This window comes from Epargyreus clarus, unplaced genomic scaffold, assembly GCF_041222505.1.
Source record: "Epargyreus clarus isolate Ecla_fem2 unplaced genomic scaffold, WU_Ecla_fem_2.2 ptg000001l, whole genome shotgun sequence".
In the NCBI taxonomy this organism is placed as follows: domain Eukaryota; kingdom Metazoa; phylum Arthropoda; class Insecta; order Lepidoptera; family Hesperiidae; genus Epargyreus; species Epargyreus clarus.
In genome coordinates, this window is record NW_027332209.1 from 9,076,825 (window position 1) to 9,093,994 (window position 17,170).

General features: G+C 32.3%; 1 protein-coding gene across 1 annotated transcript; it reads left to right on the forward strand.

The window, feature by feature from the left end:
* Positions 1-13,394: 13,394 nt before the first annotated feature.
* Prosalpha7 (proteasome alpha7 subunit) lies at positions 13,395-16,459 on the forward strand. Its single transcript, XM_073093095.1, has 5 exons — positions 13,395-13,567; positions 13,794-14,000; positions 14,453-14,701; positions 15,252-15,364; positions 16,246-16,459. Exons 1-5 carry the CDS (start codon positions 13,547-13,549, stop codon positions 16,421-16,423), a joined length of 768 nt encoding a protein of 255 aa, XP_072949196.1. The 5' UTR covers positions 13,395-13,546; the 3' UTR covers positions 16,424-16,459.
* Positions 16,460-17,170: the final 711 nt, after the last annotated feature.

The window sequence follows — 17,170 nt, forward strand, 5'->3', positions numbered from 1 at the left end:
CAACATTTTTAAGGTGAAGCTGCTGAATTTATAGGTACTTAAACCAAAAAACATAACAAATTCTTAGAAGCTGCTTGTTGTGTTCATAAAAAAACAACGAGAAAAAGGTCACTTTAGTATTTCTTTTGCCAGTTACTGTTTTTGTACATACCTATATCAACGACAATATAGATATTAAAACTATCAATGATCTATATAAAATACTTATTATACTTAAGTATTTACCTGTTTCAAAAAATATATTTTATTGTGAATATTTAGTGTTGGGGGTATCTCCAATGAAAGACTTGAATCCAGCTAGTTATTTTTAATTAATTCCATGACCTCCACAAACATCGTCCTTGACATCTGCCGTTTCCCGCCATAATACACTTTTGTTTTTTTTAAATCACGAATACAGCGTTACAGCCAATTTAAATATGTGGCCAGCATTATTTTTCGAGTGAAAGGTTTTAAACTTATTTTAATTTTATTTATTTTTATAATGTTAAACTAACGCAATAAAGTATAATAATAAATGTGACCTTACACTCGACCATCCTGACAACGTGTATGACCCCATACACGCATCAATTGAAAACCTTACACTCGGCAAGTTGAGCAATAGTATTTTACAATAATAATAATGATTTCCGAAACATTATTCCATTTTCAATAAATAATTTGTTTACCTCTTTACATCAGTTTACAATTTCATTAGGTACACACGTAAACATATTCTACATCCTACAAATCCTTGACACTGACAATCTACAGAAATACTATTTTATATTACGTCTACATAAAAAGATCAATTGGTTCTTCTTATTCTTAAACCCATCTTTCTTCTTCTGACTACGTCCAACTATAAAGGCGACTAATTGTCGTAGAACTCTTTCCTGTCATATGTTGTTATGCCAAGCTCAGCAGCGTCAAGTCCACTTCTTTTAAGCAGATTATCCATTCAAACCAATAACTTTCTTTTATTTTACTATTCCTATACTTTTACTATGACTATTCCATCCAAGCCACTCTTGTTTAACTTTTCCTACATCCTTTTTACTAATCCTTATTTCTCTAAATCCTCAGAATATTATAACCGATATTCATACACGCGCCTTGATACCCTTCTATTTCATTCCATTTTGACTGTTTATGTTCTATTGATTTTTCAAATTCCAACTCTGGTCTTCATACAATATCATTGATATCATTATATATATCACCATTTCTCCATCTTAGCTCGTACTCCAATTCACGTCATGAGCAAACAACGACATCAACAAACGTCATGAGCTGTTTGATTCCAATGCAATGTCCCTATAATGTCTGTTTCCCTTGTCCATCTCTATTTTAATAGGTGTACTATCAGCGTATCAGTGCTTATTATCGAACGCGTTTTATAAATTTAATGTATTACATCTCAGCTCACAGCTTTGCCACTCACTCATCATAAATCCTGTTACTTTTTCTATTTTGTATACCAGAATAGACGATACTTCATGTTGTCTAAGCACGTGCTCTCCAATGATTTTGTCCTGTTATTATCATAAAAAAATGTATACATTTAGACCAGATAATTATTTCACTGTTCTGGATGTTCTGATGTTCTGTTATGGATAAGGCCATAATAATTACTTGTGTTTTGTCATGACGTATAGTTTTGCAGTTTTTATACTGATATTAGTGAATTCGTCTATCTTTTCTGTAAATTGAATTCTGTTTACAGTATCTATTTTTTATATTTTGCCAAATTTGCTAAAAAATCTTTTCCTTTCGTTCCAATTTGTTTCTTTATGCCAAATAACTACAATACTCAACACTGTTGACATTTATCTAGAGTTCGTTCTTATAATTAAACTTTTCTTCAAAAATACAATAGGAAATTAATGATCCGTCCCATTCTTGTTATTGGCTTAAATAAATACAAAAATCTGATTAAAGTGACAAACCAATCGTTTTCCTTGAATCCCTTTTAATTAAAAACCAAACAAAAATCTAAAAATTTCATTCAAGTCCATTCCAATTTATATATTCTCTCCTTATTTATTTGATACTTTATACCTTTTAATATGATAATATCATCTCGTTAATACTTTTCAATTAACAAACCCAAAAATCTTACTCAAATCATGAATCAATCCGTTCCCATTATTGCGTTTGAATTGACGAATTCAAAACTGTTCTTGAAATAATGTAGCGCTAATCCTTTGGTATTCTTAATTTTCTTCCAAAATTACACTTTAGTTAACAATTAAGTAATCGTTTCTCTTTTCGTCTTTTAATGAACAATCCAATATTATGTGTGCGGGTATGGAATCCCTCCATGTCTTTTTTTATCTTAATCCAAAATTTCATTTGTACTAAACCATGAAATAATCCATGAAGATAATTCAAATTCAAAGCCTAATTCTGATAACGAAAACATGTTTTCCATTTCTAACTAATCCAAAATCCTTATTTGAGTAACAAACATAGTATTCTTTATCCTCAATCTCAATGCAAATCTTTATTCAGGTAACAAATCCATCCTTTTCTAATCTTGGTTTCAATCCACAATCCATATCCAGGTAACAAATATATCCTTTCCTACTCTTGGTTTCAATCCATAATCCATATCCAGGTAACAAATATATCCTTTCCTACTCTTGGTTTCAATCCAAAATCCATATCTAGGTAACAAATATATCCTTTCCTACTCTTGGTTTCAATCCATAATCCATATCCAGGTAACAAATATATCCTTTCCTACTCTTGGTTTCAATCCAAAATCCATATCTAGGTAACAAATATATCCTTTCCTACTCTTGGTTTCAATCCACACTCCATATCCAGGTAACAAATATATCCTTTCCTACTCTTGGTTTCAATCCAAAATCCATATATAGGTAACAAATATATCCTTTCCTACTCTTGGTTTCAATCCACAATCCATATCCAGGTAACAAATATATCCCTTCCTACTCTTGGTTTCAATCCACAATCCATATCCAGGTAACAAATATATCCTTTCCTACTCTTGGTTTCAATCCAAAATCCATATCTAGGTAGCAAATATATCCTTTCCTACTCTTGGTTTCAATCCAAAATCCATATCTAGGTAACAAATCCATCTTTTAATATTGTATTTTCAATCCATAAATCACATGCAGGTAACGAATCCATCCGTTCTCCTTCTCGACCTCAATCGAAAATCCTTATAGAGGTAACAAATCCGTCCTTTTCCATCTCAATCCATATCTATTTTCAGGTAAAGAATACATCCTTTTTCGTAATTGATCTCTATCCAAAATCCTCATTCATAATCTCAATCCAATATACTTTTTCAGATAACGAATCCATCCTTTTTCATTCTTGAACTCAATCCAAAAGCCTTATTCAGGTAACTAACCCAGCCTTTCTTGTTCCCGACTCCAATCCAATATCCTCAAACTCCACCTTTTACACTCGTGACCTCTGTCCAAAAATGGTATTCTTTTGTCAAGTAGCAAACTTAACCATTATCGTTCTCGTACTGTAACAATTCAAACGTATTTATGTAGTTAAATCATTTTATAATCCATAATAACATAGGTCCACTATACATACTTAATTCAAGCTTGTTATGTCGTGCACTTTTACAACAGTATCCATATCAATGTGCCCACTCGCCCCAGTCTCCCCATGTAAACAATCCCATCGTATACCATTAATGACCTACTGTTCGTACAATGGTGAATAGACACTTCAATTTCATCCATCCAATACTCATCCAAAACCTAATATTATACCCTACAAGTACCTATAGACATAATCTTTAAGCATTATCTCCATTACTATTTTGCATCCAACCTTCTATATAGTAACTCCTATATAATTATTTTCTTTATTCATATATTATATTATCCATTTTGTCTAAAGCAATGTTTAACCTTATTGTTTTTTTTCTCTAAATTAATATTCTCCAAATGTTTTATTGTACTACAAATATTGCAGGGACATAATAAGAATTGTATGCCATATACCTAATTCAATGTGAATAAATTTCGATCGATCATTTGCAATGTAACTTGAGAATCATTTTGAACAGTAAGTATTATTTTAAAATTTATTGTTGTTTACAAGTATCATTCGGTATACTTCCATAGATCATCAAGCCAAATATAGGTTACCCAAAATCATAAAAACATCTTTGAAACAAAAGGAAAGACTACATAACTTTTGTAACGATTGGAACTGGTGTTGCGCTCCTGTCGAGCGTCTTTCTACGAAGCTGCGTGCGCGACGAGTCGGCGGCGGCGCGGCGTACGATGTGCGGGCGGTGCGGTGCGGTGCGGGGCGGTGCGGGCGGCGGCGCGCTCGGGGCCGCGCGCGGTTGGCGGGGCGCGCTGGCCGGACGGCGGTCACGCTGCTCGCGGCACTGCACTCTACGTTGCTCCAACGTTGCTTCCCGCTCACGCAGGCATCGTCGGCGGTTGTAGCTGGCTCCGCTGCCGTGGCTGCAGCTGAGTGATTTTACTCCACGACACTCTGCTTGCGATGAGTAGTTTTCAACCAACCAACTGTCAATGATCTCTATTATCCTCCGAAACCAGAAATATATCCATCCAAAAATATATATATATTTATCCAGAAATATTCCTTCTATTATGATCCTTTAAATATATCAAAATGTACCCCTTAAATTATATCCTTCTTTTGTAATTCTTATATTTTATCTCTTTTATAATTCGCAAGATTATCACATTTTATAAAATTAGTTTTCATACATATCACATCCACATCCACATAATGCATCCAGAAATATCCCTTCTGTTATCATCATTTAATAATATCAAAATATACCACTTATATTATATCCTTCTTTTGTCAATCTTATATTTTACGTACCCTTCTTTTATAAGTTACAAGATTATTATTAGATTATTACATTTTATACATTTTTTTATTATGCCCTTTTTGTAACTTTAAGATTTTACCTCTCTCTTTTATATTTTACTCACAAAAATTTAGAAGATTATTACATTTTATATCCTTTACTTAAGTTTTCCTTTGCATACCGCATTCACAAAATCTATATTATCTGTTAACAAATAAAAATAAATTAATACATAAGAAGATAATCTAACATCTTACGCCCCTTCCCACTATGTGCATGGTAGAGCTACACTCCAAAAAGAATAATCACGGGTAAACTTCATATAGGTAACTTAAACCACAAGCAATGTAACTCAAATAACTAGAATACTCAAAAACTCAATTCATACAAAATGTACAAACCAGTTATTGCTTTTTTAACATACCGATAAGTTAGCTAATCAAAATTGAATCATATACCTACATATATTTTAACGACTCACAAATTAATTCCGAAATATATACTTATAAACCGAGTAACCGACAACCATCAAATTTTCTCCAAATAATCTAAACAATTTGTCTTGCTTTCCTTCTATCATATCTTATGACTCGTAATTCTTCTCCTCCGAAATGGTAACAAGTGCTTTTAGTGCTGAATGCCCAGTCCATTATTATATCATTCCAAAGTCCACAGGTATTCTCCATTGTTTGATCCAATAATAACATGAAAACAAATATAAAACTTGCAATTAATTCTGTTTAAAAATGTACCTAAGTAAGTACAAGCTGTAACCATACTTTTCCAATTGTCAGTAACGTAATAGATACTTAGGAATAACACAAACCGCACAAATTTCAATAAACTCAAATTCAATAAACTAATCCCATTATTATTATACGCGTAACCATTATTTTATTTCATGGTGATCTGAAATATAATTGAGAATTACAATGTAGTATCCTTCTTCCCACTCGTCGGCATCGCGATTGTTTAGCCTTTAAAAACAAAAAAAAGTTTAAAGACCACTGACACTGCGTATGACAGTGACAGCTCCGGATTCCTCACTTCTTTTTCGCGCTTCCAAGGCATCGTGATACTATTTTTTCAAAGTTTTGTTAAACGTGTATAGTGAAGCAAAGCTAGTGAAAAAATGAAGAAAATAGAAACTAGGAATGAAGAATCACGTCCGCGTAGTTGTAGTCGCAGTAGCAGGAATTTACGAAGCAATTCTTCGGATTGGATCACCGGTTCAGAGGTTATGTACAAATTACTTACCAGGTATGTAAGAAAATAATGCATTATTCACCTTTTACAGTATGTGTGCACGACTATAAAAATGCCTAAATAACTAACATATTCTCAGAAAGAAACTATATTGTTCGAAAAACTTTCTCGTATCTACAACTTCAAAACTATTCATGCACGCCAATCTCGCTGTTGCACATTACAGACACCAAACGGTGCTCATATTCGCCATTAACCGTAAGATGCTTGCATTTTTATGCATATAATTTAGCAATTAATGGTCCAAATATAAAATGCACCCGAGCCATTGAGTACGAGATACTCGTTGCGTCGCTTTGTCGACACTAAATGTTTCCCATGTTCACCATTAAGCACGAGATACTCGCGCTAACATTTCTATGTGGCAAATGTTCAAATATTCAAAGAGTCACAACCGTCGAGTACGAGATACTCCTAGTGTTACTTTGTCGACACTAAACGGTTCACTCATTCGCCATTGAGTACGAGATACTCGCGCTAACATTTCTATGTGGCAAGTGGTCGAATATACAAAGCATCAGAACCGTCGAGTACGAGATACTCCAAGTGTTACTTTGTTGACACTAAACATATCACTCATTCGCCATTGAGTACGAGATACCTGCGCTAATACTTATATGTGGCAAATGGCTTGAATGCTTCCATCACTAGCTATTGCACTAACAATACACAGTATAAAGCATGAATGATTTATAAGCACCAAGCTAGAGCTACTACAACACAAGGTTATGCCAATCCTGTTATACCAACTCTGACAAAATAATTTTCAGAACCAGCTATAATTTCAGGAATCATTCATGGAGTTATTGCAAATAGCAAAACATATTTGTAACTTTATGACAAAACAGTGTCCTAACAGAAATGGAAAATATTATGTCAACATACTGGGACAACGAGTGAATACAATAATATCATCAGAGTTCTCTAAAATTGGGAGGTATGTGTGAAGCAACTGGATGAATAACATATTCCAATGAGAACTGAGGAAATCAACCTGGTACATTTTGATGCTCTTCTCAGAATAACACTTTAACTAGTGCTACCTATAAAGATCATAATAGGTAATTTATGCTCCACCACAATACACACGATAAAAATATGTGCAATACATGGTGGAGAACAGAAAATAGGAATCATCACATTGCTGGTGCGCTAACCCATAACAAATATAACCCCGTGCATATAAGAATCTTATCAGGATTCACCGCACAGCATGATGCTCATGAGCTCATGTAACGGAATCATACTGAAGACATTGAAACTCACTTAGCTGCATTACAAATGATAGAAGACTAACTATCTTATCAGAAAACAATGTCTAAAATAGACATTTGTGACATAAATGTTTTATGCAGCACCCCGTTGCCAATTTGAAATTGGTTGAGATTGGTCGTTCCACACAAATCAATTGTGTTATATGATATTAAAATTTAATATATGGCGTCAAGATAAAAATCTTACAACATTGATGACAAAATTATCTTTGTATACTAGTTAATCCAATGCTCGATCTCAAATGGTAATAGATGTGCTCCTCACATTATCACATACACACTGGTGTATATACATGACAACTGTTTCATGTTAACCTGAAATAGAACAGAAGGCATGCTCTCTCAAAAGAACCACCTCAGGAGGACAATGATTAAGCAAACAAGACTCCGGCTTATTGATACTGACACATATCTGTCCAATATATTTTTAGTCACATGAAGAAAGAATACTATAAGTATCTCATATATTGGAACCAGCATCTGAAGTCCTAGCTTTGATAGTAGCATTCTGTGTTAATACCTCAACACAATTGAGCAGAGTTCATTGATTTGTTATGGATACTCTATAGTTCCTACTCAATCTCAGCTGTTTTATAAGCAAATAACAGGTACCTATACATGGCTCAAAGTAAACAATATTACATGGGTTATATTGTAGTACCTCTTACTCACATATATACAAATTATGTATAATAAAATTTAATCAGTTACCAGCTATATAAAGCTGTTTGATTTGATATCTTGTGGGCTAGGTATATGAATATCCTAACATCCAGATTAGGTGTATTTCAAGATATTGCGGATTTCAGGAAATACTCGTATTATTAAGGTATAACTCTAAGGAGATTTGTATCAAGGAGTACAATCAGAACTATAATGCACCACTTAACTACTGGTACAGAGTACCTACTTAAAGTCATTGAGCTTACATAACATATATAACTCTATTATATATAGATGTAACTTGAATTGAAGTTTTTAAATTATCTATTTAATACACTGGTTTACAGTGATAATCAATGCAGAAGTCTGGAGTTGTCTTTGGACACAAATACCTTTATGATTTATTCTAAGGCCAGGTACTATAACAATACCTGCAATACTATAACAATACAAATGTGCTAAATAATAAATGTCCATACTTGTAAATAATTCAAAAACCTTGTTTAGTATTACTTATTTATATGGCATATGTGACATAAATGCAAATATGTGAATGTCAAAAGTGAACTTTATGTACAAATGTGAGAATTTATACAAAATTAACACTTTGGATTTCGTTACACTTACTCAATCGAGTCGTTTCAGTGACTCAATAGGAATAAATACAGTAATAATTAAAGGTTTGGAAGTTCAGTCCACCAACATATGGGTAATTATTAAATATCTGCACATATTTTTTCACTTTTACATGTACAGTAAAACTGCTTAAAATAGGAGGCTGATCATCATGAAAAAATTGACTAAAGATTATTGGTGCCTATGTAATGCTCTACAACAGAAGCCTGGTACTCCCAACATTACAAAAAGCAATCAAATATTAATATACTACTTATATTGTTGCTTAAACATTTCCTTTAGCAACACCAGGTTTATATAGAAACATGCATCATACATTTATACACCAGTCATCAGGTCAAAAAATAACACAGCAGTCCATTAATCCTGGAATAAAGACAAGCATAATATGAGAATTGCTATTGCACTTAAGTCTTCATAATGTCTATGTTAGTTACACTAAAACTGAAATTGTTCTCATTTCATAATGAAGCTTAGGCTAAGAGTAAATAATGTCCACTGTACTGTATCCACAATGTAATGATATAAAAGTAATAACAATATTATTATATCATGTGAATGGCCAGCCATTAATATGATATCTTCTTTGGGTCTTCTATGCCTAGTGTGTATACCTAGATGCTCTTATAAAACATAAAACAAAGAAAGTAAGCTGCATGTCCAATCAATTTTCAAATGTAAATCTAGCATCCCTAGAATTAATAGGAATTCTTTAGGGGTATGTGTGATGAACGTTACTATATAGGACACACATGGCAGACATCTGGCCTGGAACAAAGAAAACTATATTATATATACAAATTATTATTATAATTATTATATATAGAAGATTTATCTACTTTCCTTTTCTTAAAGAATTAAGATGGAGAAAAATGTGGGTAATAACTTTATAATTTATCACTGTCAGAGTTGTAACTAGAACCAGTTGTGTTAGTAATCATTACAGGCTAAGTAAGCCAGAACCCCATGGAAATTATAAAATATTTGACTTATTAAAACTGAATTAATCCTGGGAATGCTCAGCATAAATACTTTTGAGTCAAGATAAGCTTTTCTGGTCTAGTCATGAATGGGGTTTGAAATAATCATATACATAAATACTGCTATGAAAACTGATATCAACTTTTACATACACATAACTGATAGTTACACACATTTTTAGGAAAAGATGTTAGATGGAAAGTCAGATTGGATTTCAAAAGGAAACACATCATAAGCTTTCCAACCAACCATATAGATATGTAACTTTACAGAGGGCATGCATAAGCATGGTACAGCAAAAAGTATAAGTAACTTGTGCAAATCTGATATATACCTACAAAAACAGGAAGTCATATAAAACTAAAATGTTTCATTGATCTAAGAATGATCATGTCCCTCCTGAACATGCACACTAATATAAAGAAACAAAGTAGGTATAACACCCAATATTATACCGGGTATACCTACAATATAAAATATAAATTTATCTCACATGGGGCGTATATCATCCCAAGATCAAATCAAATACCCAATCATAATTTGTCAATAAATAATGGTATTAATTCCTTAATATTCAACATGGGATGGCTTCCTATTTTAATAATATTGGAATACATACAATGTACCTACTGGTACATTTAAGTATAGTATTATATAAAAGTACATAATTATATAATGCACATCACATATGAAACATATTTATACACATATTGCTATATAGCAAAGGAAATAGTATTATTTGTGTCAATAAAATTGACCAAGTAATTCATTCTACACATAATTATGACATACTATGGAGGGTAGAAAACATATTTTCGACCTTGTATGTATTTATTTTTTGCAAGGTGCAAAAGCTTGAATTGAATAATTATTAACACTGACTAAATTACAATATTACTATTATTATTATTATTATTATTGGCCAATTTTAGTAATAATATATTTAGAGAAAAATATTGCATTATTATTGCACTGAATATTATTTCATCTAATTCAGAGGGAATCTCACTTAGTACTATGTGTTTCAGAACATTTCATCCATATTATACAGTAAGAGTAAATATTCAGTTTGCAATCCTAATAATTATGTATATTTTATAATTATACCTAATTAAGAGAAAAAACTCTTATTAATATGATATTTTCATATTGTATTTTTATATACATATAAAAATAATATAAATATTAAATATAATAAATATTTTATTATTGAGAATAAATCTCACTAAGCACTATGGATTTCACAACATCTCATCCATATGATGCAGAACAAATAAATATTCAGCAATGTAATTAAATCCATATAATAATATATATGTATGGTAATAAATCTTTAATTTAATTACATGTCCCATTGTTGCAGTTGTCTCTAAACATCTACATTGTAATTCTCAATTATATTTCAGATCACCATGAAATAAAATTGAAAATTAGACGAGCTTACCTGTAAGCGAAGTCTGATTATAATTTTATGAATGGTGATCTGAAATATAATTACCCACCCTCCCAAAATCAAAACCCATACTGCAACAATAAGAACAAGAGTCTCCTAGATATAGACAGCATGCATATTATCAAGGAGACTAAGTTGGAAATGATAGACTCTAAATTAAGTGAGGAATCCGGAGCTGTCACTGTCATACGCAGTGTCAGTGGTCTTTAAACTTTTTTTTGTTTTTAAAGGCTAAACAATCGCGATGCCGACGAGTGGGAAGAAGGATACTACATTGTAATTCTCAATTATATTTCAGATCACCATTCATAAAATTATAATCAGACTTCGCTTACAGGTAAGCTCGTCTAATTTTCAATTATTATACGATGTTAAACAATAGAACATCGATAACTTTAAAAAAACAGTAATTACTTTCGAATATTATCCGCACAATGAGCCCTAGTACCTACTGATATAGGGCCATTTTTATTATTCGTAATATACTTATAAATATTTAACACATACCTACTCCAAAACGTTACGTGTTAAATGTATCACAAAATATTAATAATTTAAAGCCTGCAAAAGTTGTCTTATAACATTAAAGTTCTTCTAAACGAATATTAATATTAATAACAACGTTACCGCCATTTTATATCTCGGCTGTGTAAGTAAGTACCATAGGTAAGAACTTCTCATATAAAGCTCTTATGATTTATATATTTTATATCAAAATAAGGTAAAATGAATAGAAAACCATTTGAGCCAATCAAATTCCTGTAAAACGGCCGGCTAGGCTACTACGTGTCTATTTAATAAACTCAGATAGCAAACTTGAGACAATCTGTGTCAACCAACATTTCTGTATCGATTCCTAATTTGTTGTATTTAAATATATCCAATAAATCAACTTACGCAGTTTTACGCAGGCGATCCCACTGGCTGAATTGTTGGGGGTATCTCCAATGAAAGACTTGAATCCAGCTAGTTATTTTTAATTAATTCCATGACCTCCACAAACATCGTCCTTGACATCTGCCGTTTCCCGCCATAATACACTTGTTTTTTTTAAATCACGAATACAGCGTTACAGCCAATTTAAATATGTGGCCAGCATTATTTTTCGAGTGAAAGGTTTTAAACTTATTTTAATTTTATTTATTTTTATAATGTTAAACTAACGCAATAAAGTATAATAATAAATGTGACCTTACACTAGTAATAGTTTAGTGTTCTCCAATATTTAAAGGGCACGCCCCCCATAACTACGTATGTATTCTAACTTTAAAAAAAAAACATTTTTATAAAACCTTTTTTTCCAAAACAATTAAGTTTTACTTGGACATGTGGTCCAGTCTACGATACCTTGAATAATAACAATACAATACATTTATAACACTTAATACATTTGATTTTAATGTAACCCTGGTAGCAGGTACATTAACCTAATCGTTTAAAATTCAAGGATATTATTTAAATTTATATTAATTTTGTATTCATATAAGTTAATGCGCCATCTAGCATTAGAATGTTGAACTACGTTATTGGTTTCGTACTTCGAATTGGGTACTTGACAGTTATAACAATAAAATATGAAATATGTTGGATATGATAGCTTATAAGTAAACATAAATTATGCAGTATTTCGTTTATTTTTTAATATGTTCTAAGTATTTTAATTTTTAAAAAGAAATTTTCGATTTTTTATCTGTGGATTTTAAATCCCAAAACGGCGACAGTGCTGCCTCAAATGTCATGTGACGTCACTACATCGAAACCTGTCGATCACATCGAAACCTGAAGTATGTGTAACGTCGAAGTTTATTTCTATATTTTCAATGTGTTGACGTCACGCTACGAAATGACACTTGACCGCCTGTTTTGGCGTAACGTTCCGTTTACCGTAATAAAAATATGTTTTTTATTAATAAATAGCCCTTTTTCGAAAAAATGATCAATGAAAGGCATATATAATACGTATATGAATTCATTAAAACAGTTTCCCAAAAAGTGTCAAGTAGCCAATTTAGGGCAAACGTTATCACATCACACCGCCATCTTACGAAACTTTCGAACATAAATTTAATTTGCAAAGCAAATTGAAACAAATCTTTCATCATTTTATTAGTCATATTTAACTTTATAGTAAAAAAAATTGAGAAATAATAATCTTAAATGTGAATCTTATATTACACTATGTACATGTTATATATATAACAGATTAAGACAACATTTTTATATTATCATACATGGTCCCTACGTAGTCTGTGGACATAATCTGTGTGATAGATATAATCTGTGTAAACTACCGAGTTGCTTGTCATCGTCATTTTATTTTTCAAGCGAGCAAACGCTAATAATTTGAAATATTAAAATAAATAAGCAAATAATTGGAAGCATATGTTTTGAGTGTCTTTATATATATAATCAAGATTATAATAATCCAGTCCCACGATGAGTTCAATCGGAACAGGAGTAAATATTTAAATATTCTGTTATACCGGGATAACTTTGTTCTAACACTGAAGATTTTTGCACATTTTTTTACATAAACCCCTGCTAATTTATACTTGAATAGAGTAATACAGACGTTTTACAGCCCACTTTTGCATTGTTGTGGAATTTCGACCGAATTTGCAGCGTTGTGAGGTTATAATTTCTCAATTATGCTTATTCATTTGTTGTCATCGATGTTTTTCAGTATGATCTATCCGCTTCCCAATTCTCGCCTGATGGACGGGTGTTTCAAGTGGAATACGCGGGTAAAGCTGTCGAAAATTCGGGAACGGTCATCGGTTTGCGAGGAAGAGATGGAGTTGTGTTTGCAGTTGAAAAACTCGTAACGTCGAAGCTGTACGAGCCCGGTGCTAATAAAAGAATATTTCACGTCGATGAACATGTTGGAATGGTAAGATATTTAATGACTTTTTCAAATTTCATACATGGTTAAAAAAGGGGGTTTTCTATGTATCTTCAGTCAAGTATATAGTTCACCTGATGGTAAGTGGTCACTGCCGCCCATCCACATCTAAAATCATTCCAAATAAGATTAGAATCACATTTGGGTTTTACCACATATATGTCGCTACCCTTTAGAACTATGTTGGAACACCTCATAACATTGTGTTTTGCTTACCACGCCCTTCAAAATAAAACACAGTAGTGCTAAACACTGCTATTATATTGCAGAAATATGTGTAGAAGTTGTGCTACTGAAATTGAACCATGACTTTACCACCACCAAACGTCTTTTGTATTCTCGAAATTAGGAAATTAAATAGATAGATACAGTAAGCCTCATAAACACGGCAATTTCGTAATAAAATTGATGTGTAGAAAAAATTTTTTTTACTGTTATAGGCGGTAGCTGGTCTCATCTCAGACGCAAGGCAGATTGTGGAGACAGCACGCTCTGAAGCATCCAACTACAGATCTCAGTATGGCATCCCAGTTCCACTTAAGTATTTAAACGAGCGTGTATCTATGTACATGCACGCGTACACATTGTACAGCGCTGTCCGTCCTTACGGCTGCTCCGTTGTCATGGGAACCTGGTCTGAACATGATGGACCTCAGATGTACATGTTGGATCCTAGTGGAGTTTCATTTGTAAGTATTTTGGTGCTAGTTTTTTGTAAAATCGAAATAGGAAATGAATATGTAGACCGTATTGGTAAGTGGCTACTGCTACCCATGGACATCTGTAAACAACCTCAGGTCAGATGAGAGCTTATCTGATGTTGGTCACGGATGCATTGCTACCATTAGGACTAAGTTGGAATTCCTTAAATAAGCATGTCTTCCTTACCCAAAAACAGCAGCGCTGAGCAGTTGTTAGGTAGAAATAGGTGTGGTTGTTGTGCCTCCTATGTAGAATGAAAAATGGTTTTACCACCTTCAACAAATGTATCTATTACTAGCTGACCCGGAAAACGTTGTGTTGCCATATAAATAAAAAAAATGTTGAGGGTGAAAAACGCTTATCACTTAGGGGTATGAAAAATAGATAGTAGCCGATTCCCAGGTCTACTGAATATGCATATAAATTTTGGTGGAAATCTGTAAAACCGTTTTGGAGGAGTAGGGTAACGAACATTGTGACACGAGAATTTTATATATAAGTTAAACAGATACTAAAGTGTTTTCTTGATATTTCCAGTCATACTTTGGATGTGCCGTGGGCAAAGCCAAGCAGGCAGCAAAGACTGAAATAGAGAAACTCAAACTTGCTGATCTCGCCGTTAAAGATCTAGTGAAGGAAGCTGCCAGAATGTAAGTACATTTAACAGATGTTATTGTTTAATTAAGTACATATTGGGAAACAACACTCATACTACTGTGTTGTATTTCGTCAGTCTATTAGGAGTTGGTTAGGAGTGTTAGTGATGAATTTTCAAACCAGTACAGACTTTTGAAGTCTTTGTATATGGCAAACAACTGTGAGTCCTTGTGATAATTATGTCACAACTTTATTGAAGGTGAAATTCCCCACACATCTTTAATGGAAATTTGGTAACACTCAGAATGGTCCTGATTCTCTTCCACATGTAGCCACATGCATGTAATTGTTTCACTGTTTTTATTTTGTCAGTCCCTGTCGGCTTGCACAGCTCTGAACAATGACAATGCTGGACCATTACTACTTCCATTGGTTTATTAGTTTGGAGACCTATGTCAATAAATTTTATTTAATAATTTATTATATATAAAAAATATAAATCCTCATTCTTTCTATAAAACTCTTAAGGGACCAAGATTCCAAAGAAACTTAACTTGATATAAATTGTACTTTACTATTTTGTTAGTGCTACTAGGGTTGTGCTGCCAATTAATAAAAAATATGACACTAGTCAAGTTTGATATTCCTATAATAATGTAATCTATACTAATATTATAAAGAGGAAAATTTTGTTTGTTTGTTTGATTGTAATGAATAGGCTCAAAAACTACTGGACCGATATTAAAAATTCTTTCACCATTCAAAAGCTACATTATCCACGAGTAACATAGGCTATATTTTACATGAAATATATTTGATAAATAGATTTTGAGGCGGTACAAAATTTGCCGGGTCAGCAAGTTATTATAATAAAGTGTTTTATATATTTTACTATTTTCTACGTCTCTCTTATAACCTGTATATGTTATTCCAGAATCTACTTAGTACATGACGAACTCAAAGACAAGCAGTTTGAGTTGGAGCTTTCATGGGTGTCGAAGGACACCAATGGACGTCATGAACTGGTGCCCCGCGAAGTGGCTTCCGCCGCTGAGAACTTGGCGAAGCAAGCCCTCGCCGATATCGAGGATTCTGATGATGGGGAAATGTGAATGAGTATTTAGTTAATAAATTTTTATTACAATTTTCTTTTTCTTTTTGGGTTCCCACGGATACCTAGTTAGTTTTGAACTAAGTACTTTCTGGAATGATTTTGAAGGTTATCTTTTTCTTAACTGATATGGTAAAAATTGAATTCAAGTAATGTCAAATAAAAGTGCAAAAACTGCCATTATTTAAAAAAAAAAAAACCAAACAAATAAAATTAAAATGTCTGTTATTACAAAATTGGTGCTCTTATACAGTTTTCACAATATGCAAACAACAATTGTTTTTAATATTTCTTGCTGTCTTTGTGAACGTGTAGGTAAATTATAAAACCTATTGTAATTAAGTACATAGTAGTATTGGCTATTTTCTAACGATTTTAAATATTCATGAAAACTTTGTATGTCAGGGTGCATCTAGTTAAAATTTAGACTATAGATCTAGAACATGTAATTCTAAAATGTGGAAGTAAAAATAAAATGGATTAAATTAGAATTAAGATTATAATTAGTAATAGAGTATTAAGATTATAATTTTAAAACATAAACTTGGATTATAATTTTAAAGTTAGTCTTTTAATAGTACTTGCTAGCAAAATGTCTGCCATTATTTTAATTACAGAGCAGTCGATACATATGGTCAGGTTAATTAATTATTTATATACTCACACCATATATAATTTAATAGTATGGACAGGAATAATATATTGTTAATTTTTTTTTAAGAAATTATTAATTAAGTAATATTTATTT

Bases quoted from the DNA above. Each gene is read 5' to 3' on its own strand.
- Prosalpha7 (XM_073093095.1), top strand. From the start codon at position 13,547: ATGAGTTCAATCGGAACAGGA. The intron at 14,001-14,452 runs GTAAGATATTTA...TTACTGTTATAG, and splicing joins TCGATGAACATGTTGGAATG to GCGGTAGCTGGTCTCATCTC. The intron at 14,702-15,251 runs GTAAGTATTTTG...TGATATTTCCAG, and splicing joins ATCCTAGTGGAGTTTCATTT to TCATACTTTGGATGTGCCGT.